This window comes from Pristis pectinata, chromosome 18, assembly GCF_009764475.1.
Source record: "Pristis pectinata isolate sPriPec2 chromosome 18, sPriPec2.1.pri, whole genome shotgun sequence".
NCBI lineage: Eukaryota > Metazoa > Chordata > Chondrichthyes > Rhinopristiformes > Pristidae > Pristis > Pristis pectinata.
Window position 1 is genome coordinate 18,248,128 of NC_067422.1, and position 24,760 is coordinate 18,272,887.

The following is a 24,760-nucleotide window of genomic DNA, read 5'->3' on the forward strand; positions in this document are numbered from 1 at the left end:
GTAAAACTGCTATTAAAATGTAGGAAATACAACAGCCAGTTTAGACGAGAAAATTCTAGTTTTAAACCCTGGCATGCGACAAACTGAATTGTTCAACCAAAACAGTCAAGGTACATCCTGAATTGGCTTCAGAATTCCTGGACAAGGAAAGGGGAAACAATCATTGTGGATTTTGGTTAGTCTTGTTGCCTGGTAACCCCTACTGAAAAGATTGTGTCAATACATGCTTCCCTTATTTGCTCTGCTATAAAATAGGTTGAACTAGACTGCTTCAAATCTCAGTGCGTATATGACTCTGAGGTGAGCTTAGCCCCAAATATTCTCCATGACGAAAGCCATCTCCTTTAAATTGACCTTGCTGCTACTCCTAGTGCCTTTGCCCATCTGTGACTCAAACTCTCTTTCTTTTAAATCACCCTTAGACTAGATTATCCCAATGGTCTCCTGGCTGCTTCCCATCTCCCAGCTCATCCAAAACACTGCCACCCATTTCCCATACTTTGTTCCACTCACTAATCACATTGATTCCTGTTACTCCAACAAATCAATTTAAGATTCTCAATATTGTGTTTAAATTCTTGATGTTTTCTCATTTTCCCCTTGCCTGCAGCCTGCTCCAGATCTACAATTAATTCCCCATATCTCCAACCAGAACACCATATTGCTCTGAATCTCACCTCTTGTACAAAGCCCTTCCACTCTACCCCACATGTGACAAGTGTGCATCACATTGTGCAGGACTCATATTTTAGAATTCATTCTGTGAACTATTCTATCTCATCATTTCTCCATTATCACACATATCTCCTTTTGGCGAAGGCCCATTTTAGTCTTACAATGCTTTTTTCAAACAACTTGGACATTTATTAGTTATAAAGGAGCTGTGTCAAGGCATGTTTTCTTCATTCAGTAAGATTGTTTCTGTTATTTAAAACATTCCCATCTTCCCCATTCTAATATTTTTCCTACACACAGACAAACTGCTTCAACACTCATCTTGAAGAGAAGCTAGTTTAGTCAGCTATTTGAACTCTTACAAAACAAATTGTCCTGTCCTGGGACTTCTTTCCTTGGGCAGCAACATGGCTTTGTATGCTCATGTTCTGGAGATTTGTATCAAGAACATGATAAATTAATTTCTGTAATTAGTCTGATAATGTACATGAAATTATTTTCTTTAATTATTATCGATTCATATTTTGTTAGCTTATAGCCAGCAAAATACCACACCTTCAGGGACCATTAGCCATGCTTCCCCCTGTGTACAGTATATACTGTTGAGTGATACATTCTGGGATCATGTTGAAGGGAATAAATGGCAAGCAGAGGATCAGGGTGAATTCAGGTTCCCCCCATGTCCTCTTCCATCATTGCCATACATTCACACGACAGTTAGAATTTTGGTGTGGTTCTTGTTGGAAGCTTGAAGGTGTGGTTCAGATGGATAAAGGACTGTTCAGATAATGGACTAATTTCCCCAAATACAAGCCATTGCCTTTGAGAAGGAAATTACAAAGGGCAAAGGAAGGATATTTGATTTTGGTAATCTTACAGAAAGAGATTGAGAAAGCAGCTAAGGTGCATGATTTTGTGAGGGGCAGGTCGTGCCTCACAAGCCTGACTGAATTCTTTGAGGATGTGACAAAGCAGGTCGAGCTGTGGATGTGGTGTACATGGATTTCATTAAGGCGTTTGATAAGGTTCCTCATGGAAGGCTCATTCAGGAAGTCAGGAGGCATGGGTTCCAGGGAAACTTGGTTGTGTGGATTCAGAATTGGCTCACCCATAGAAGTCAGAGGGTGGTGGTAGATGGAGTGTATTCTGACTGGAGATCGGTGACCATTGGTGTTCCGCAGGAATCTGTTCTGGGACCCCTGCTCTTTGTGATTTTTATAAATGACGTGGATGAGAATGTGGAAGGGTAGGTTAGTAAATTTGCAGATGACATGAAGGTTGGTGGTGTTGTGGATAGTGTAGAAGGTTGCTGTAGGTTATAACAGGACATTGATAGGATGCAGAGCTGGGCTGAGAAGTGGCAGATAGAGTTCAACCCGGGTAAGTGTAAAGTGATACACTTTGGAAGATCAGATTTGAAGGCAGAATACAAGATTAATGGCAGGACTCTCAGCAGTGTGGAGGAACAGAGGGATCTTGGGGTCCATGTCCATAGATCCCTCAAGGTTGCCACGCAGGTCGACAGGTTTGTTAAGAAGGCTTATGGTGTGTTGGCCTTCATTAGTTGAGGTATTGAGTTCAAGAGCAGTCAGGTAATGTTGCCGCTCTATAAAACTCTGAAGTATGTATCAATGTTAAGTTGCACCATTAAAGCAAAACAGATTGGGAAAAAAAATCTTACATTAATTTCTTAACAGCTGTATGAATGTTCTATCTTCCCTTTGTACAATCTCATATTCAAATATCTGTTCAAGTTTTTGTCCATTTTTATTTATTACTTATAACTTAAATTCATTTCTATTTTTGATACTGTATTATAGTTGGAATTTCAGTTTTGCTTTAATTTACGAACACTGTCCTTGATGTGCCAGTTAGAGGACTGTAAAAATGCACCTTCCTATTTGTTCAGGGCTGCAGCTTTTAACTGCATGGTGTTTACATGATGAAGGTTATATAATTTATTACATTCATTTTCTTTCTGTAATTTCCTCCAAGGCTAGGTACCTCAGATTGTAGCTGAGAGACTAGATCATTGGAATATTTAGTTTGGGAGTAAGCTAGGATGTATTCTCCCTTATCCCCAATTTTCTTTTTGGTTTTGCTTACATCTTGCATCTCAGATAATGACAACAAACCACATTGACAAACACTTCTGCGATGCAGGATTGTGCTGAATTACTGGGTTTGTTAAGCTATTTTTTCAATTCTAAGTTAGCCCACAATATTCCTGCAATTTTCAATACTTTCATTGGTTGGCAGTTGATACGAGCTAAGTTGAATCCTCCTAGAATTGCCCCTACCACTGGCTATTTTGGTTAGATCTTCAGCTGAGAGCCAGTAGGGACTGGGGATCAGTTGTTTAATAATGATCCTTATGGATTGCAATGGAAAGTCCCAGCATAAACTTTTTAATCATTTTCTGAAGGAAAATATGAAATAAAAGGCTTCAGTAATAGGGAAAATATGGGGGAAATAATGAGTTATTCCTTTAAAACGTTGTTGGGTTGTCCCGTTATTGAAAAGGGTGATGTTTAATTGTACTAAATTTACTGCAAATCTTTTCAAATATTTTATTCACTCGTTGCACTGTGAGGTCATAGTAGTAATTGCATTGAAAAATAGACAGTTTATCACAATGCACAAGATATACTGAATCCAGCCAAAATGTTGAATGTTGTTGCTACATTCCCCAAATATAGCAGGGTCATTGAGTCATGCAGCATGGAATCAGGCCATTCGGCCTACCATATCCGTGCCAACCAGTGGCAAACCATCCCAGTTAATCCCATCTTCCAGTACTTGGCCTGTAGTCTCTATGCCAAGGCAATTTAAGTGCTCGCCGAGATATATCTTAACTGCTGTCAGCAACTCTTCTTCCACCTTTCTCTCAGCCAGTGTATTCGAGGTACTCACCACTCTCTGGGTGAAAAAGATCCTCCTCAGATTCCTTCTAAATCTAGATCTATGTCCTCTACTTTTATTCATTTCTGATAAGGGGAAAAGTTTCCTGCTGTCAACCCCATCTATACCTCTCACAATTTTATATACCACAATCATGTCCCCGCTTAACTAGTTTCTCTCTAGGGAAAGTAGACCCAGCCATTCCAGTTTCTCCTCATAACTGAAATACTCCATCCTTGGCAACATCCTGGTGAATCTCCTCTGCACCATCTCCATTACTACCACATCTTTCCTGTCATGTGGTGACCAGAACTGCACGCAGTACCCCAGCTGAGATCTGACCAATGTTTCATAAAGTTAGAGCATAACCTAATTCAACACCCCAACTCATGAAAGCCAGTATCCCAGTGGCTGTCGTAACCACGTCATGTTCCTGCGCTGCCACCTTCAAGGATCCTTGGACTTGCACGCCAAGGTCCCTCTGTTTGTCAATTTCCCCTTGGACCTTACCGTTCATTGTGCATGTCTGAGCCTCAATGGTACTCCCAAAATGTATCACCTTGTACTAATCAGGATTAAACTCCATCTGCCATTTCTCAGCTCATTTCACCAACACGTCAATTCACCCTGTAACCTCAGACAACCCTCCACACTGTCAACAAGTCCATTGAACTTCATGTCTTGGTTGTAATCCATCCTTATCTTGACGCAGATCTATATTTTACAATTTTTTTCTCTGGTATAATTAAAAGGAAACTCTAACTTATGGTTATGACAGGTTTAAATAGCATTGTATGAGCCACATGCATATAGGCACCAACACCTTTTTTTAAAGTTAGAAATATGCAGTTGTTTGTATCAGGACCAGAGCAATCAACAGTTAATTTTAAATTGGAAATGCAGAGCTGCTAATTAAAGCTACAGGCAGTCCCTAGGTTACAACAGGGTTCTGTTCCCGGAAGCTGTTTGTCATCTGAATTTTTCGTAAGTGAGAAATGAACAAAAACATTGCGTGGCAGAAGATCACAGAAACAGCTGTGATGGGAGAGCAAGCAGGCGTGGGAAGAGCGGCCTCCAGCTGGCCTCACTGACTCAGTGAGTGAGTTGAGTCTGCTCAGCGCTCCCAGCTCTGCTCAGTTCAACCCAGCCCCCATTGTTGTGGCTTGGAGGGGGGTGGGGAGAGAAGACACGTGGAAATACTTCATTCCCACCCAGCAGAAGATGCCTGCAGCCCTGCAGCAGCAGGCAAATCCAAATGCAAACAGCCGGCACAGCAGCTCAAACCACTATTTCCCGCTAAAAATCTTGCCTCCACCTCAACAGCAACCTGCTGCGTGGTCAGGCTCCGACCACACTGCCTAACTCCAAATCACTCGATTCACCTCACACTCACCTGTGAAGCTCTGCTGTAAAGTTAGGGAAGCTTAACTTGTTTCAAATATTGTTTAAAAATTGATCGAAAAATTTTAGTGAGTCAGCTTGTTCGTATGTATGGGTGTCCGGGGAGGGCCTGTGTTTACATAATCATTTGTCTTTATCTGAAGTACAGCTCAAATTGACCCAAGTTTGTTGAGATATGATGATGTAAGTTTTTCTCCATTTTGTCTGTAAAATATCACATGGATGAAACTAACATGTCACTTTAATATTGGCCTTCATTGCCAATGTAGTGAAATTTGCTTCATTTTATTGTTGTAAAATTAATGCAACAATAGTGTCAGTGACATTAAATGATTTTAATAGTTACTTAAATGCACAAACTACAAATTTTAGTGCTGATTGCAGTCTTGCAAATTAACCAGCAAGTTAGCATTCAGGTTCCAGAGAACTATATCAAATGTTAAGTGATACCACCAAAAATTTACAGCGTTGCCAACCTGCTGAAACCTGGAAGAAAATCATAGCTCGCATTTTGTGACTAAAGTCTCAACGGGTAGAAGCTTGGAACTCATGTAACGATCATAACAATTTAGTGCTCTCGAAGGATGCTGCTGAAACGTTTCAGTATTTACTACTAGTTACTAATCAGCAAAAATGTGGATGCCTCACTGCTGACTACAAATTATGGACCAGCGTAGTTGTGTAAGTTGATAGGGTTCTTCGATTCAATTCACTGCTTTTATACATGTGTTGTAGTTAACATCTACAAACAGCACAAAACCTTTTGAAGTCACAGCAGAAGTATAATTGTGTAATTCAGTGGTGATGATCCAAAAAGCAGCTGTATTTACTTTCACTGTTCAACATTATGTAGAAGAAAACTATCTACCTCACACCCTCTTATGTTCTTTCCCAGATGCCATCTTTACCAACAATAAAAGTATACAGTGTTGTTTTGGCATAATGTTGGAAAGCAAAACAGCCCTTGATTTTGTCTCCTGCTTAAAAATGTATTTTGTTAAGAATACTGCCGTTCTCAATTTAAGTATAAGAAGTAGAGAAAATTAGATAGTTCTTTCAAAGCGCAAGTGTTAGTGTAGTGAATGAAAGGACACTGGTCAACTTTCTAGTGCTCTAAACAAATGTGGAAATGTCCAGCCCAAATGTACCACTGTTATGAGATGGTTTTTCAGAAATGTTAGCAGGAATGGAGAAAAGACAGCTTGGCTTTCAAGAAGCCATTTACTGAATAGTTTTGTTTTTAATAATGCTACACTTGGAAGAATCATGTCAGCTTCCTAGATTACAGTCACCGACTTAATGTGCACCACACGATGAGCACATGTCAGAGCTCTGGGATGCAGAGGGGTTTGGGTGACATAGTGCATGATTCACAAAAGGCCTGTGTGTAGATATGGCAAATAATTTGGAAAGCTAATAAAATGTTATTGTTAATTGTAAGGGAAATTGAATACAAAGATAGGGAGTCTATGCTTCAGTTATACAGGCCATTTGTGAGATCACATCTCTGCTTCTACCTCTCTCAATGGCAGCACGTTCCAAGTCATTACCACTTGCTGCATTAGAAAGTTCTTCCTCACATCTCTTGAACCTTAAACCTGTGTCCCCAACTCCTTCTACCATCAGCTAACAGCTTTTCTTTCTTTATATAATCTGAACAGTCATGATCTTGTACACCTCCATTAAATCTTCCTTCAGCCACCTTTGCTCCAAGGAGAACAAACCCAACTTCTCCATTTTAACCTGGTGGGTAAAATTACAATAATGGTTCTGGGTCGCCGACGAGGGTCAAATGAATTAATGATGAGGATTGAAATTGACATGGAGGTTTGCTGGATTCACAGCTTAGGAATTTATTTGTGCCAGTTTGCCAGTGTTATAGAGGTATTTGAACCACCGTAACATGGTTTGAAAAAGTTCTGCAAGGATGGCACAGTTGGTTTGCCCTGATTCAGAATAGTGTTATCAGACTTCCACTATAACTCTACTCTGTTTCAGGATGAGCAAGTATTACCAGTTCAATTTCTTAGGCTGCCGGCACTTATCCCCACAGTCCTTAAAAGGTCATATCACAATGTAGGCAACACCCTACCAGCTACTGGCACCAGGTGGCACAGTGGCGCAGCGATCCAGGTTCAATCTTGAACACTGGTGCTGTCTGTGTGGATTTGCATATTCTCCCTGTCACTGCAAGGCTTTTTGTCACGTGCTCTAGTTTCCTCCCACTCAGAAAGACATGCTGATACATTAATTGGCTGGATGCAAACTGTCCCCAGTGCAGGTGGTCCCCAAAGGAGATAGCAGATCTCCAAAATTGCCCCCAGAGGAGATGGTACAGGCTGCTGAAGAACAGTGAACAGAGGAGGAAGCCTCCTTCTCCACATGCACTTTTGGCAGGAAATTGCCAGGGAAGTGTGTTCAAGGGTAGGAGTTCCTTCTCTGAATGCCTGCACTTTTGGGACCTCTCCAGTGCAGCCAAATGCCCCTGCCAGCTCTAAATCCTGAAGTTGCATTAAAGCAACACAGCAGCAAGCAGCATAGAAACAGCTTGGAAGGGTCCTGAGGCAAGGAGTCGAAGAGAGGATGACCTTGACTTTGATTCTGAGACACTTGTTTAAGCTTGGATTGCAGGTTTTCAGAGGTCACAGATGTGATTGAGGTTGACTTGTGGAAGAGCAGCCTGCCTAGATGTCGCTGCCATGGGAAGTGTCAATTCGATGGTGACTCCCTGTGAAGTTGGGTGGAGAAGGTGTTGGTGCCATCTCTTTTGTCAGCAATCTTTCTCATGTTTTTTTTTAATTCATTGTTCACCTTCTGTTTTTGCAGGATTTCTTCTGGCATTACTGGCCAAATGTTTTGAGGGAACCTGCTGTAACTATTTGGTGGACTGACTCTGTTTTGTAGTATAGCATTGGTTATAACTGCAGGGGAAATGAGTCTGCCATCTTAAATAATGCAGCTGCGGAGCTTTCAGTTTTAGTGAATGCTGTCCCTTCTGTGAGTGAATAACACCATTCATTATTTGACCCACATGCATTGGACTTCTCTGTTGTCATTTGGGTGAGTCGAATGCCAAAAGGAGAGCACAGGAAAATCTCACATCAGAAAAACTATTGCATTAATGAATGGTGTTGTCTTGCAGAAACGTACACTAAATTTCTTCATGCCACATTAATGCAATTTTTGCCTGTGTAGTGCTGGGATTATGCAGACAGATTTCTTGGCCCCACTTGGTTTTCATTAGCAATAGAAGAAAACATCTAATAAAAATTGAAGACTTCCTGTTTAAAGCTTAATGTTGAATCGTTGTACATGTTATGTTACTTCCTTGAAAACCTTTGCTCCAGACATCTATTAGTTTACAAGACAAACCTGTGGTTTATAAAATACAAATTCTCAATTGCACACAGCCTTTAAAAATGGTTCCGTTCAAAAGTTATTTTTGTCGTTTTGTGTCTTTAAAGATACAGGTGCTCCAGCAGACCCCATCGCTCCAGTTATAATTATCTCACCAAAGAACACAAGTGTAGTCTTGGGATCTCCTGAGGTTACAATGGAATGTGTGGCCAATGCCAGGTTAGTACTTCATATTTCCACCTTTCTTTGTTTCATATGAAAATAATTGGTAAAAATGTGTTTCCATCAATTTCTTTCAAAAGAACAGGACCTGCTGCTTTATCATGAAAAGGAAGATTTATAGATTTGGTTAATGAGCAGAATGGCAGTAAATCTTTTATTCTGAAGACATTGCTTTTGTTGAGTTTCAAATAATCAGTCCTGGACAACAGTGTCACAAATTTCATTGGTTTAATACTAATGCAATCAACTTTTGAAATAGTTTTCATAAATCATATGAACTGTTTTTTGAATGGTTGATAAATAACTAGCTTCAAGAAACAAAACATAGATTCTATTTGGAAGGCATGTGGGTGCAATTTCATAGCAGACACAATTGGTTGAATTCTAGAATAACTAATAGAAAAGTAACACTATCTTTCTTATTACCTCTCTTTCATGTGTACTGTTACTGTGTCACTTTGAGCTTCAAGTGTCAAAGCTGAACTGGAAAGCACTGTAAGTCTCTGTAGTGCATGAGAACAGGAGCTCAGTACTTTTATACAAATCAAAATTGCTCTCTCAGCTTGATTGGTTTCTTGCTGCTTTACAAAATAAAACCATTAATTTTGGGAGCAGACTGAAAAATGGAAAGCCAAGTCCGCATGTCCACAGGTGATGAAAGGTCAGTTAATTGATTTTGTTCTGAAGCACATTCCTGTTGGAAAAAGGACAAGGGAGGAGATGTGGCTGCTTGAATTGTGTTCTGTTCTACATTAAATATCTCTCAATGATTGGAAGTTTTTATGTTGAGAATCAATGCGGACTAATGCTCACCAAGATTGTTAGGCACAAAACCATGGTTTCCAAGCCCTTGGGCTGTTATTGGAATTATTTTGGACATCAATGACTTCATTATTTTTATAGTCTACAACATCCAAAATGGAATATTTGGTTCTGCTTGACCAAGCTTTACAAATCCCACTTCCACTCATGATTAAGCCCAGATGGGACACCAGTATATTTTGTTTACATCAGTTTCGGGCAGGTCGACAGAATTAGTATGCTCCTATCTTTTTTTATTCCCAAAGAATACAAACTGCCAACTTGACACAAACAAATTTGCAATTTTGGGTGTTTCTGAAGTGGCAGCAAATCTAATCACGCAGTTTAAAATAATCAGCAATACTGAACATTTCACAGCTTTAGTACCTACAGAGATTGGAGATTTTCTTTTGATTTCACATTGTTTCTGCCAGAGAAGTATAGAAAGGCTGAATTTCCACGACCAAATTATGATCTGCTGAATATTTCCAGCATTTTCTGTCCTTGATTCAGAGTGATTGTGTATCTCATATGGTCCATCACATGATGAGCCAACGTCTCTGCTGGCTGCTGAGAGGTCCTCCCAAAAATGAACCACAGAAATCACACCAGGTGGATTTGTACTGTTTACTTCATATCCAGACATCTGCAATAAAGTGTCACAATTCTCAGGAAGATGAAAGAACATAGATAAAAATCTTTTGAAAACAATGTACCAGGAGTGTCAAACACAAAATTAGCCATTCTACCCACCTCGTTTACGTCAGAGTTCATGCTGCATCTGACTCTCTTCTGGAAGTTCTCCAAAGGGACTTGTGTGGCCTTCTAATCCTATCTCCCCCATGTGTTTTGCCAGATTGTGAAATGCACCTGTCCTTTTTGTCTCAATTTTCACAAAGTTTCATTCCCTTCCTCCCCACTCCTCTCTCTGTCCTCCTCCTCCGTCTCACAGATTCCCTCCCTTTGGCTCGTATGCTCCACATCTGCCCACATTCCCAGCCAAATTCCAGTCTCCAGCTCCCAATCCCAACCACACCAGCTCCTGGCCACACATCAGTCCACAAAGCCAGTCTCAGTCCTGGCCATACACCTGACCATGTTCCCCATGACATTCCATCTGCACGTTGCCCCTGTAGCTACCTCTGCTCCATCCGCACACCTGGCCTTGTTCCTGGCTGTGCTCCATCTGCACACTTGGTCCGGTTCTCGGCCACGTTCCGCCTGCGCTCCTGCCCGTACTCCCAGCCATGCTGTGACCCTCACTTCCCACAGGAGCTACACTTGGGATCAGTGGGAACTGCCACAGGCGCTGGACACTGCTATGAAGACAACTGATCTAAGTGAAGAATCTCCTGTGGTATTTACAGCATATTTAATATTATACTTGTATTTATGACCATGGGTTTACTTCCCCCCATACACAAATGGAAATAATTTCTCTTTACCTATACAATGGAACCCTCTCAGAATGTTTTAGATTTCTGTCCTGTTGCATTGGAGGCTATCAGGGTGGGTGGTGACAATCCACTTCCCTTCTGTTCAAAACGCACATAGAATGCGATAAGCTCATCAGGAAGGGATGCGCTGTTGTTAACTATACAGCCCGTCTTCGTCTTGTAGCCTGTTATGGCATGTATTTTGAGTCTATGATGGGAATCTATTTTGAGTCGGTATTGCCTCTTGACATCCCTGATATCTTTCTGAAGGTCATACCTCGATTTCTTGTACAGATCAGGATCACCAGATTTGTGTGCAGCAATCCTCGACTTCAGTAGGGAGTGGATCTCCCGGTTCATCCATGGTTTCCTGTTTGGGAACACCCGGATTGTCTTCTTTGGTACACAGTCCTCAACACACTTGCTGATAAAGTCTGTGATGGTGGTGGCATACTCATCTAGGCTGGCAGCTGAGTCTTTGAACATGGACCAGTCCACTGTCTCAATGCAGTCACGTAGGAGCTCATCTGCTTCCTCAGACCAGCACTGCACGACTTTCCGTACCGGATTCTCCTGTTTCAGTTTCTGTTTGTATGCAGGGAGAAGGAGCATGGTCTGGTGGTCTGATTTCCCAAAGTGAGGATGAGGGGTGGCTCGGAAGGCGTCTTTGATGGCTCTATAGCATCCATCGGATCCTGAAGGAAAATCGCTGATCATGTGTGATTGCACTATACCTTACATTTTACTGCTCAGCTTCTGTGATCTCTTTGTGACTTGTCTGAATACTTGGCTGATTTTAACCCCATTTGCCCAGAGGAAGCTGTTTGACTGGGTATTTAATGTCTGAAATCTTCCATTAGTTTTAATTCTAATAAGCATGCAGAAAGTGTGCTTTCTTAAGGCTCCTTTTCTCATGGTTCTCTCAGTCTCAATGAGACGATCAGGGACCCACTGTTATTTTACCCAATACCCATCTAAAGAGGTCAGACTGGATTTCCTTACAAGTAAAAACCAGTCCAAACCTGCCAGAAACAAGAGGCAAAGAATGATGAACTTTCTTGTTTTCTTTGTGGAGCCAGGATGAACCAAAGCAATCTTCTTGGTCCCAGAAGAAAAGCCTTTTCTCTTTGGTGCTACACTTTATTAATCTGGAATCTTCAAACAATTGAAGGTTAATTCTGGCTAGAATGGGCTGACAAAAAATGTATTCCACCGAGAATTCCTGCTTTAATATCTCCTTGTTTGAACAGATAGGTGAAAGTCACACATGGGTTTTAAAAACAATTACAAGAGTTTTGTTAACCTTTTCAGAGGACTCTATGTGAATAGCATTTATAACAGAAGGCAATATTGACACAGACTGCTGACCAAGTCAACCTAGACATCTGTGTGCAAGTACCTGTATGCCTGTACACAATCATCAATCATTTGTGCCACAAATTACATCATGACATGAAAATTTAAACAATTCACCTATTTGTTTATAATCTATGATTTTCTTAGAATCGATGACTGAATGGAAGCAAAAATTGAGCTATTACAAGAAGATAAATATTCCTCAAATGACATTTCCAGTAGCCCCTGAGGAAAGCTCTTCCTGTGACTGTTTTTTCCCTGTCTCTAAAGAAAGTGCCTCCATAAAGCAGGAGGAGAGGAGTGGACAGTTCCTTCAGCCCCCACCTTTGCTCCATGAGTAGCACAAATGGCCATTCTTTCAGTGTGAGCATGGATGGGGGCTGGTGGCAGCCATATTCAACATTGTTAGCACATTTCAAATGTTCTTTGGTTTTAAATTTAATCTTATTGTATATGAGAGGGTGTGCGAATGAAGGACAGAGAGAGAACATGAATTTCAATACATTTTAAAACAAAAGGTGCTGTAAAATCTGCAAGTAATTCCCGAATCTGATCGACCAACTGTGATAGCTACTTGGTTTACCAGTCAAAACCATCGCTGTAACTGGATGCACTGGAAAACCAGTACTGCAGTACAGACACAGTAGATCTGACACCAATGTGTCTGCCTTTGGTAGGAGCAGAGATGGCACCTGAACCTCCTGACTGGAGGATTAAGTGTTGCAATTGGAGTCATAGAGTAATACAGCATGGATACAGGCCCTTCGATCCAACGAGTCCATGCCAACCACAGTTCCCACCCAGCTAGTCCCAATTTCCTGCATTCTGCCTATGTCCCTCTAAGCCCCACCCCTCCATGTACCTATCCAAGTGCCACTTAAATTGTACTGTTGTACCTGTCTCAACTACTTCCTCTGGCAGCTCATTCCATATACTCAACATCCTCTGCGTGAAAAAGTTGCCCGTCGGGCCCCTTTTAAATCTTTCCTCTCTCATCCTAAATCTATGCCCCCTAGTTTTGAACTCCCCTACCCTAGGGAAAAGACTGTTACCATCCACCTTATTTATGCCTCTCATAATTATAAACGTTTCTATAAGGTCGCCCCTCATTCTCCTACGTTCCAAAGAATAAAAGACCTAGCCTGGCCAACTTCTCACTATAACTCAGGCCCTCTAGTCCTGATCAACATCCTTGTAAATCTTTTCTGCACTCTTTCCAGTTTAACCACATCTTCCCTATAACAGGGTGACCAAAACTGTACACTGTACTCCAAGTTCAGCCTCACCAATGACTTATACAACTGCAACATAAAGTCCAAACTCCTACACTCAGTGCCCTGACTGATGAAGGCCAGTGTGCTAAGTACCTTTTTCAGCACCCTGTCTACCTGTGACACCACTTTCAATGAACTATGCATGTACTCCTAGGTTCCTCTGTTCCATTACACTCCCTAGTGCCCTACCCTTCATTGTATAAGTCCTACATCTGTATTAAAATCCATTTGCCACTTGTCAGCCCACTTCCCTAACTGATCAAGATCCCCCTGTAATCTACAATAATCTTCTTCACTATCAACAACACCTCCTAATTTTGTGTCATCTACAAAATTACTGATCAAGCCTTGTGCCTTCGCATTCAAATCGTTTATATAAGTAATGAATGACAAACGTCCCAACACCGACCCCTGCGGCACACCACTAGTAACCGGCCTCCATTCCAAGAAACAACCTTCAGCCACCACCACCTTCTTCCTACCTCCGAGCCAATTTTGAATCCACCTAACTAGCTGTTCCTGGATTCTGTGGGACCTAACCTTCCAGTCCAGCCTACCATGTAGGACCTTGTCGAAGGCCTTGCTAAAGTCCAAATAGACAACATCCACTACCCTGCCCTCATCTACCTTTTTGGTTACCTCTTCAAAAAAACTCCAAACAGTTCGTCAAGCATAACTTTCCACACACACACAAAACCATGCTGACTCCTCCTAATCAGACTCTGTCTATCCAAATGCTCCCTCAGAATTCCCTCCATTAACTTTCCCACTACTGATGTCAGGCTGACTGGCCTGTAGTTCCCTGGCTTGTCCTTGCTACCCTTCTTAAACAATGGAACAACATTAGCCAGCTTCCAGTCTCTGGGAACTTCACCAGCGGCTAACGACAAAGCAAATATCTCCGCAAGGGCCTCTGCAATTTCTTCTCTAGCCTCCCACAAAGTCTGAGGATGCATTCAGTCAGGCCCTGGGGATTTATCCACCCTTAATGCGCTGTAAGGCTGTAAATACCTCCTCCCTGGTAAAATGAATTTCCTCCAAAACATCTCCAACCATGAAATTCTCCTCAGTAAACAAGGTTCCCTAAACTTGCCAGGTTTACCCTTCACCCTAACAGGAACATGCTGCTCCTGGACTCTTGATATCACAGTCTTAAAAGCCTCCCACTTGCTATTCGTTCCTTTTCCTTCAAACAGGCTCACCCAATCAATCTCTGCTAGATCCTGCCTAACTCCCCCAAAATTAGCCCTGCTCCAGTTTAGGATCCTAACCTGTAGACCTGTCCTATCCTTTTCCATCACTATCTTTAAACTAATGAAGTCAGCAGGGGGTTTCCTCAGGGGAAAAATCAATGAGCAAAAATAAAATGCTAAATTTAATTTTAATTACATTTTCTGGCAATAGTTAATTCATGACAATATTCATCTTTATGGTGTATTAAAAAATTGCTGCGATGGCTGTCTTATGATGAAGAAAGTTTAATTTAATACTCATGAGATTTGACTTACTTAATCTACTGAGCACAAATTACTTCACCTTATAGGTGAGAAATTCTGCTCTGCTGTATTATTAATACATTAGCTCATTAATTTGCACTAAATTGCTGTGTTGTCTCATCAAGTAATGGGACTAAGACCTGGAAATGCAAATGTCCATTGAAAACAGTACCAAAATAACATTTTGCTGGGGTCCAACACCAATCTCATACAGGGTCAAGGGAGAATGATTTCCTTCTGTGCATGATGTGGAAGGGATAGTTGCTCTAAACACTATGAAATCTTCAGTGGAGTCACACTTAGTAAAAGTCAAGACTCATGCAAAAAGCAAATCTAGCAACTACTTCTCCTAATCTGACAGGAGCTCTTACAGAGGCAATTATCAATGGAAATTTCAAATCATGTTCACCTCCATTATTCATATCCATTTGCCTTACAATAATATATTGCATAATAGAATTTCAACCTCTTCCAGTTGTAAGTACTTCATGAAAAATAGTCTGAAGACTGTGGGATTCTACCTGCCTGTTCCTTTATTTGAAGAAGAACTGATTTAAAAATCTTCAAAGATCATAGCAAAAACTGAGAAAAGATAAAAATCGTTAGCATAGAGGAAGGTAACATTGACAAAAAGTACTTTTTTTTAATGTTTCTCCTATTCTGTTGATTCTGTGTAGAGTCAATGATTGATGTTCTTTCAAGAATAGTCTGTTGATATAAAGTTTTCCAATTAGCATTAAAGGAATAGCAGTTATTTATTACAAGTGATGAATATTATTAGCTGAGGAACCTGAGAGACTGAGCACTGTGGAGTTATATCAATCTCACAATACTCATGACTGCTGTGATAGACTTACACTGTTTGCATAAGAAGCTTGTTGGTATTTTAATCCAGTCCCCTAAGCACTGAGAATCTGATAAACACGAATAAGCTAATGTTTAAAAAACATCAGGAAAAGATCCCTTGAAATTTGTAACATAATTTTATTGAGAGTTCTGATTACATTTTACAGCTTGTTGTGAGGCATAGTTGATAATTTACTCTGAAAGCTCTTGTAAACATGAAGGTCAGTTTTACTTTAGATGCTATTAGTTTCATAATGCTATTGGTAACTCAGTCAGACCTTCATATGGAAAACAACAGGGCAAAGGAGATTTTGTGGTGCACTTTCTTTTGACTTGTGTCAGTTCTTGACTCCTGCCCATATATAATAAAGGTGCTCTTTCCTTTCAGTGTGAATGCATCTGCCTGTCTGTCTGTTTTCTTTCTCTGGTTCATCTCATGAAGAGATCTGTAGGAAGTAGTTGGGTATTAGGACATGTAGGGAAAGATGCAGCTCAGCAAAGTGGTTCTACTACATGTGAATACTGATCTTGCATTGAACTCCATGCATATTTAAGCCCCTTGTATATTGCTCTATTAGCCTGGTTTTCCTGCGGCTGATGGACAGATGAAGTTAAAACTGCTGGGTTTTGTTCAGTTGGTCCTCAGAAAAGCTTTCTTTTCGTAGATTCTCAGTTTTCCAGCAGTCCAAATGTTCTTCAGGCTGCACAACAGAAGCATGATTTGGGGATAATGATGCCACAATAACATCACAGGGGTACTTTACCCTAATAAGAGTGTGGTGATTTATGATTACAGAAGCTAGTAAAAATATGACTCAGCATATGATACACAGGCAGAGTATGTTAGTTTTCATAGCTTCCCCACACATGTGCCTCCCCTGCAGAAAACTGATGGAACAATTTGAAGGCAACATAAGAGAGTGAAGTTCTTGGTTATATAAGAGCCTCCTGACTCTGTATGAACCAGCTGGCAGATAAGAAGAGGTTTACACTTGACATTTTACCTGACTCTATGAATCTTTATCTCCACCCCAACATTTTACCTTTCTCTAACTTGTAATCTTAAACTTCCCATGTTTCACAGAGCTGTTTAGTCTTGTCTGTGTTAATGTACTGTTCGCAATCCATTGAATGTTTTCAGTCTCTAGTTATAGACACCATAATGGAGGTAAATGTAGGCAGTTCAACCCAAACTGCCAGAGTTCCCCAGCAAGTTACAATCAATACTAAACAGCCTGGCCATGTACAGGCAGTCCCCAGGGTGCAACAGGGTTCTGTTCCTGTTCATAACCTGAATTATTTGTATGTCTGAAATGAACAAAAGCAGTATGTGGGAGGGGATTACAGACACATCAGTGATGAGAGAGCGACCAAGCGCAGGAAGATTGGCCGCCAGCCAGCCTCACTGACTCAATGAGTGAGAAAGTGAACCTGTTCAGCGCTCCCAGCTCTTCGGCTCAACCCAGCCCCCGATTGTTGCAGCTCAGGGATGGAGAGAGAAAGCAAGTGGATAAGCCCCGTTCCCACCCAGCAGAAGATGCCTGCAGCCCCACAGCAGCCTGCAAATCCATCCCCACCCATCCCACTAGTCTCCCAAACGCTCAGTCGTATGTACGCAGTGCCCATAAGTCAGCCGTTCATGACCCGGGGAGGACCTGTATTATAAAACCTCACTATAACAACTATAGACAAGTATTGATCTGTTTTTTGTGATATTTCTATTCCCTTTTAAAGTTACTTCTCTCGTTATCAAAGTACTTAAAAAAGATTTATTTTCATCCTCTGAGATTCTGTTCTATTCATATTAATTCTGTCTCATTTGTTTGCACACAGTGTACACACAAACAAAACATTTGACCTCTACACATTGTTATCTGCACCAGGTTTAAAATGTTCATGCAGGTTTTTTGTTTGTCTCTTGACATAAAGGAAAATATAAAGTTAATATAACAGGCAGGTGAAGCCCATTTTCAATAGTCTTCCTGAAGAATGTATTGTTGCCATGCAGCCAGTACCCAGCATTAGAGACAGGAGATCAGATCTTCTGAATAATCTTGCTACCAATCTAAAATTACTAATTTTCCAGCAACTGGTTATTTTGGACTGAAAACTTTGTATGGGTGCCATGCAAGAGATTGTCCTACACAGGCATCAAACAAGTCATTTAAATGAAGCATGAAAAAAATCACTTTACACATTCTGTGTTCAGTTCACAGACAACAGAAGTTCACAGCGCAAGGGTTTCAGATGATGTTGTACTAGACAGTGCTGATCAGAGACTAGTAAGAATATTAAATGGAAAGGTCATACTGGTGCAGTTAGACAATGTTCTCCTGAGAACATGGTGGTAAAGGGAAAGCATTAAACACAAGTAAACTTTGATAAACCTGACATAATATTGTTTTATGCTGTCACTTTGGATAAAGAGCAAAATTATTAATTGCCATGTCCTGTCATTTCTGCATTTTATGAGTCCACTAAGTTCACATATTAAAGAGTGGCAGGAACAGTGAACATCAACATAAATTTCACCACCCCAAAACAATGTTATTAGTTTTTCAATTAAAGGAAAATGCAAAATTCAAATTCCTCTTTTAATAATACACCTTCCTCATTAGAAAATAGATATAACATTAAAAGAGTGGATGTTCAGAAATATTCCACTATTTGTATTTAATACTTTGTGCAATATGTTGTAAACTGGTGCCTTCAAGGGATGCTCAGATTAAAATTTACATTCTCACATATTTTTTCTGTTACAAAATGGCTTCTACTTGGGATCAAAGTGGCAAAGCATATTGCTACCTCTTGAGGCTGTAACATTCTGATGCACATTGCATTAATTTTGTCCTACCCCTTCCCAAATGAATTCTGATGCCTTCGGTACAAGACTACTTTTAGTATGGTATTGCCTTCAATAGTTTTTGTGTCATTGGAGCATCCATGTAATACAGATGAAGTGCTAATGAGATTTTTAATTAATTAGTTTAAAAGTAATTTTCTCTCAGCTCAACTGCCACCCCCTCCAGTCAAGTGTTCCTTCTGTTTCCTTGTTGTCTCTATGTTATTCATCATTTCCAGAGTTCAGCCAGTGTTGATCTTGAATTGGCACCAAGTATAACACCAGAACATTTTCTTACTCATTTCATTACCTGCTACTTAAAAATTTACTATCTTAATAAGTGCAAAAATAAAAACAGAGCTCCTGCCAAGCACATATGCAAAGATAAAAATAATACAGTAAGTCTTGTAAAGTCATTAGTTCTTCTCTCAAATAATTCTTATAAACAATTGAAAAAAAATCACTCATCCAGTGTAGAGACCTAGATGCCTTAAATGGGAGCATGCTGGAGATGCACATTGATCACAATATCAGAATTTGAGAATGATATCTAATGAACGATATTGACTGGAAATTTTAATCATTTATGCTTAATTGCAATGAACTTTCTACAAGAGAACACTGATAATGTCTGCAGATCAATAGTGTGTGGAACACCTGTGTCTTGTGGGTTTTTTTTCAGGCCACTAATTAAGCTAAATATTAGCTGGAAGAAGGATGGAGTACCACTGAGAAGTGGATTTAGTGACCACCACCGGAAACTGACGATTCTAAACCTGAAAGCGCGTGATGCTGGGTACTATGAATGCGAAGCTGTTCTCCGAAGCAGCAGTGTTCCATCAGTCAGCGCAGGGGCCTATTTGTTTGTGTTGGGTGAGTGTCTGGTTCTGTAAAGAGCACTTACATATGGCTACGAAACATTTTGCAGGCCCTGATGCGGAACATTTGTGTCTCAAATCTGAACCAAACTCATTTATTTAATTACCTATTAAAGGATGTACACTATTATAACGTGAAAACACAATGTGTTATCAAGGTTTCTGATCTGTTGTTAGTTGAATTTTACTGCTGTATCACAGCTGGAAATAAATTCATGCATATTTTTGTTTCGATTCATATTTTTTTGGAAACTATACATCAGTGGCACTGATCACTTGTGTAAATTAAATTTAGAATGCAGTTAATTTTATCCAATGGCTTGTTAAACCCAAAATACTGCTGGTAGGAAACAAATGTTTTAGACTGATAGGATGCGGAGATTACATTTTGACAAGTGGGGTCATAACTGTGTGAGTTTATAGTGGCAATAGCCTGATTAATTAGGTAGCTTGAAAACTGACTTCTCAATGTGAAATATATATATTTGTGTTCAGAGATGCTTTAAACCTCCACATTCACTTCGTATTTTTTTTAGTAAATGGTCTAACAACAGAAGACATTTTACCTTGGAGGCTGGAAAATTGTCTTTCTACCCTTCCCCAACACAAGTCGTATCATAATGGAGAATAGTGGAGAGAAATAAATCTTCAGAATAATTGAAAGCAAATTACCAATGATCACTCTTCCAATTGTGTTATACAGTTCATCTTCGATCGTTTTCATTGGGCAGAGAGTACTTTGGCTGATTATTATTCAGTTCTTCTCTTCCTTCAGAGCACCCACAGCTGGTTCTGGAACCTGAGCGTCACATCACAGCTGAGATAGAGAAAGTGGTGGAAATTCCTTGTCAGGCTCAAGGTAAAGTCAGCAGCCAATTTACTTTTATTAGATTTAGGAGGAAGATTATATGTAGGAGAGGTTGGATGTATAGTAACATTATATATGACCAATGGTCTTTGTCCTGGTGACTGCCGACAGTCCATGATGTTGACTGATTGCTCCACTCAGAATCAGAATCTTGTTTATTATCAGTAACACATGCTGTGAAATTTGTTGTTTTGCGGCAGCAGTCCAGTGCAAGACATAAAGAAGTAAAAATTACGATGTTACAAAAATAAATAAATAGTGCAAAAGAGGAATAGCAAGTTAGTGTTCATGGGTTCATGGACCATTCAGAAGTCTGATGGCAGAGGGGAAGAAGCTGTTCTTGAAATGTTGGGTGTGGGTCTTCAGGCTCCTGTACCTTCTCCCTGATGGTAGTAATGAGAAGAGGGCATGTCCTGGATGGTGAAGGTCCTTAATGAAAGATGCCACCTTCTTGAGGCACCACTTCCTGAAGATGTCCTCGATGGTGGGGACGGTTGTGTCCGTGATGGAGCTGGCTGAGTCTGTAACCCAGTTCTGGGTGGCAAGCCTGGTCCTGCATAATCTGGCCTGTTGTGTTTCTCTCCCTGGCTGTGCATTTCCAGTGTTTTTTCTAGATTTACTTCACAGATTTCTAGGTTTATGTGACTTTATTGAGCTGTTTTGTGAGATGCCTTGCCTTGTTGAAAACCAAAAAGCTGTTACTGGGCAACATTTTTCATTCAAAGATTGAGAGTCATGACTTAGAGTCATTAATTAGAATCACAGAAATTTCAGTGTTGGTTTCTGTATCAATTTACAGTAAAGTTGTGAACAAATGCATTTGAGATTAGCAAGATTAGCAAATGCAGTTTGTAATACATGTAGAGCTTCCCAGTTGGTTGAAATATAGATGTCCAATGTGACATAGGAATGATCCATATAGACCAGGTTTGATTTGTTTCCACCAACTAGTTAGGATGATTGAATTAGCTCAACCCCTTCGAGATAGTAGGGAAATGATCCACAAATGTTATCATTTTCAATTGCTACCCACAGTGAAGTCATTGGATGTGAGCTGAGATGGGTTACAGTGTGATATCTATCATGATTAAACATCCCATTGACACTCATGAAGAATGGTATCTTTATGAAAGCTGTGGATAACTTTCAGCACTCCTGCAGCCATTTCCCAGTTAGAGTCAGTGCCTGCAGGGTCAATTTATTACTTTCCTTCTAATCCATTTTCAGTCCCCAAGGACGAATCACCACCTGCTGCACCTTAATGTATTCTGTTGCAAAGTGTTATTGCCGTGAAGCATGCACTGAGACTTCCACAACATTTGTATCTGGGAGGAGCAGGGAATGCAAAGTGGTATGTCTTTGGAGGAATAAAATATGGCCGATTCAGATTTGCATTGAATGATTAAGACCTGGAATTTTCCTAAAGCAGTCAAAGTGATATTTTGTGAGACAGAAAATAGACTGAAAAAAGACAGCAATATGATTCGAGCCTCTGAATATTACTTGTTCAACTTTACAGCTTTGAATATTGTCAGTATTTTGATTTGAATTAATTCAAATTCTTGATGGATTTAATGTTTCTATATTTTTACTTTAATGATATTTTATAGAAAAGAGGCCACAGTGAATATAAAGGCTTCTGAACACCTCTTGCATACTAACCACCTCTTCTGGAAGTACTTTATTCAACATGCATGTATTGAAGGTTTCATGGTTTTATGTATGTCATTGCAGGTGTTCCAGCACCAGTGGTGTATTGGTATAAAGATGCAACACTGATTACAAGGTTAACCATCCCCAGATACAAGGTGCTGTCCAATGGCAGCCTGCAGATCAATGGACTGATCCCTGATGATACTGGCATGTTCCAATGCTTTGCTAGAAATGATGCTGGCGAGGTGCAAACATTCACGTATCTTGCTGTTACCAGTAAGTAAAGTATCTTCCAGGTTAATCTGCCATTTCCATTCATTTACACTTCCATGTCCTATTGTGTGTGAGACTTGTGAATTGAGGAGCTGTGTTTCAATTGGGCCAGCCTAATCTTCTAATCATAATTTTTCTTTAACTTTTCAGGGAGCTTTTTAGGGCAAAAGACTTGCTGTAGTTTTAGGAATTACAAATATCATAAAACAGAGCGGGGTGCTCACACAAGACAAGAGAAATGCTTGATATGGAAATATTATAATTTTTTATGCATCGGTAAATGTGGAGCATTTATTTTCTGAAGGGATGAAAGGAATTGCTTGTTTAGAGTGAAACCTTTAATCTAAGCAGATGTAAATGGCACTATTGCTCTATTTGGTAAAGAGCAGAGAGTCCTTCCAGCATCCCTCAACACTTGTTCCTCAACCACTCACCACCAAAGCAGAGTCAATCAGTATTTGCTTTTAGTGGGACCACCGGGTTTATAGTCATAACTAAAGTGAATACGCTACTGCATTGATCATTGAAGTGCTCTGGGGCATCTGAATTGCATGAAAGGTATTGTATAAATACAAAAGCCTGAAACTTCATATTTGCAGCACAGCCTTTTCAGGAGAGGCACATGAGAATTAATTATTTCTGAAAAGTATCACAATTATGATAATTTCATAAATGGTAGTGATGCTTCACTCCCGGATGAGCTCAACACCTTTTATGCACGCATTGAAAGGGAGAATAACACTACACCTGTGCGAATCCCCACGGCATCTGGCGACCCTGTGACCTCTGTCTCGGAGGCCAGCATCAGAACATCCTTCAAGATGGTGAACCCTCGCAAGGCATCAGGCCCCAACGATGTACCTGGCAGGGTACTGAAAATTTGTGCCAACCAACTAGCTGGAGTGTTCAAGGACATCTTCAACCTCTCACTGATACATTGATTTCCCATCTGCTTCAAAGGAGCATAAATCATGTTGGTGCTCAAGAAGAGCCGGGTGAACTGCCTCAACAACTATTGCCTGATAGCACTCACATTAACTGTGATGAAGTGTTTTGAGAGGTTGGTCATGGCTAGAATTAACTCCTGCCTGAGCAAGGACCCATACCTGCTGCAATTTGCCCACTGCCAAAACAGGTCTACAGCGGATGCAATCTCACTGGCTCTTCACTCAACTTTGGAGCACCTAGACAACAGCAATGCATACGTCAGGCTGCTGTTTATTGATTACTGCTCAGCGTTCAACACCATCATCCCCTCAGTACTAATCAACAAGCTTCAAAACCTGGGGCTCTGTACCTCCCTCTGCAGCTGCATCCTCAACTTCCTTAGCAGGAGGCAACAGTCAGTGCGGATCAGTAATAACATCTCCTACTCACTGACAATCAACACAGGCACACCCCAAGGATGCGTGCTTAGCCCACTGCTCTACTGTCTCTACACTCATGACTGTGTGGCTAGGCACAGCTCAAACGCCATCTGTAAATTCGCTGATGATACCACTGTTGTCAGAATCTCAGATGGTGATGAGGAAATGTACAGGAGTAAGATAGATTGGCTGGTCGCGTGGTGTCGCAACAACAACCTTGGACTCGTCAGCAAGACCAAGGAATTGATTGTGGACTTCAGTAAGGGGAAGTCAGGAGAACACACACCAGTCCTCATTGAGGGGCCAGCAATGGAAAGGGTGAGCAGCTTCAAGTTCCTGAGCATCAACACCTCAGTAGATCTATCCTGGGCCCAGCACATTGATGCAATCACGAAGAAGGCACGCCAGTGGCTCTACTTCATTAGGAGTTTGAGGAGATTTGGTATGTCACCAAAAACTCTTGCAAATTTCTATAGATGTATAGTGGAGAGCATTCTGACTAGTTGCATCACCGCCTGGTATGGAGGCTCCAATGCACAGGATCGAAAGAGGCTGCAGAGGGTTGTAGACTCAGCCAGCTCCATCATGGGTACCACCCTCTCCACCATCAAGAACATCATGAAGAGGTGGTGCCTCAAGAAGGCGGCATCCATCATTAAGGACCCTCATCATCCAGAACATGTCATCTTCTCGTTACTACCATCAGGGAGGAGGTACAGAAGCCTGAAGACCCATACTCAGCATTTTAAGAACAGCTTCTTCCTCTCCGCTATCAGATTTCTGAACGGTCCATGAACCATGAACACTGCCTCGTTATTCCTCTTTTGCACTATTTTGCTTATTTATTTTTGTTGGTAACTTATAGTAATTTTATGTATTGCACTGTACTGCTGTCGCAAAACAACACATTTCACGACATATGTCAGTGATAATAAATCTGATTCTGATTTCCAATCGAATCACTCCACTTGAGAAATTCAATGATCATGAATTGTGCTTGCATTGGTGATACTACAACTGTATCATATACACAGGGAAATTCCTTTGGAGCCTTGACTGGGAAATCAGGTCACATAGTTTAGAGATGCACTTGATGGGTACTCTCAGAACAGCC

At 40.7% G+C, this 24,760-nt stretch overlaps 1 protein-coding gene across 1 annotated transcript in view; it reads left to right on the forward strand.

Annotated features, from left to right (window-relative positions):
- sdk2b (sidekick cell adhesion molecule 2b) overlaps positions 1-24,760 on the forward strand; it is a 699,987-nt gene that overhangs the window by 434,911 nt on the left and 240,316 nt on the right. The window contains 4 exon segments of the mRNA XM_052032768.1: positions 8,442-8,553; positions 19,290-19,480; positions 20,261-20,344; positions 22,088-22,282. Coding sequence (XP_051888728.1) covers positions 8,442-8,553; positions 19,290-19,480; positions 20,261-20,344; positions 22,088-22,282 — 582 coding nt within the window.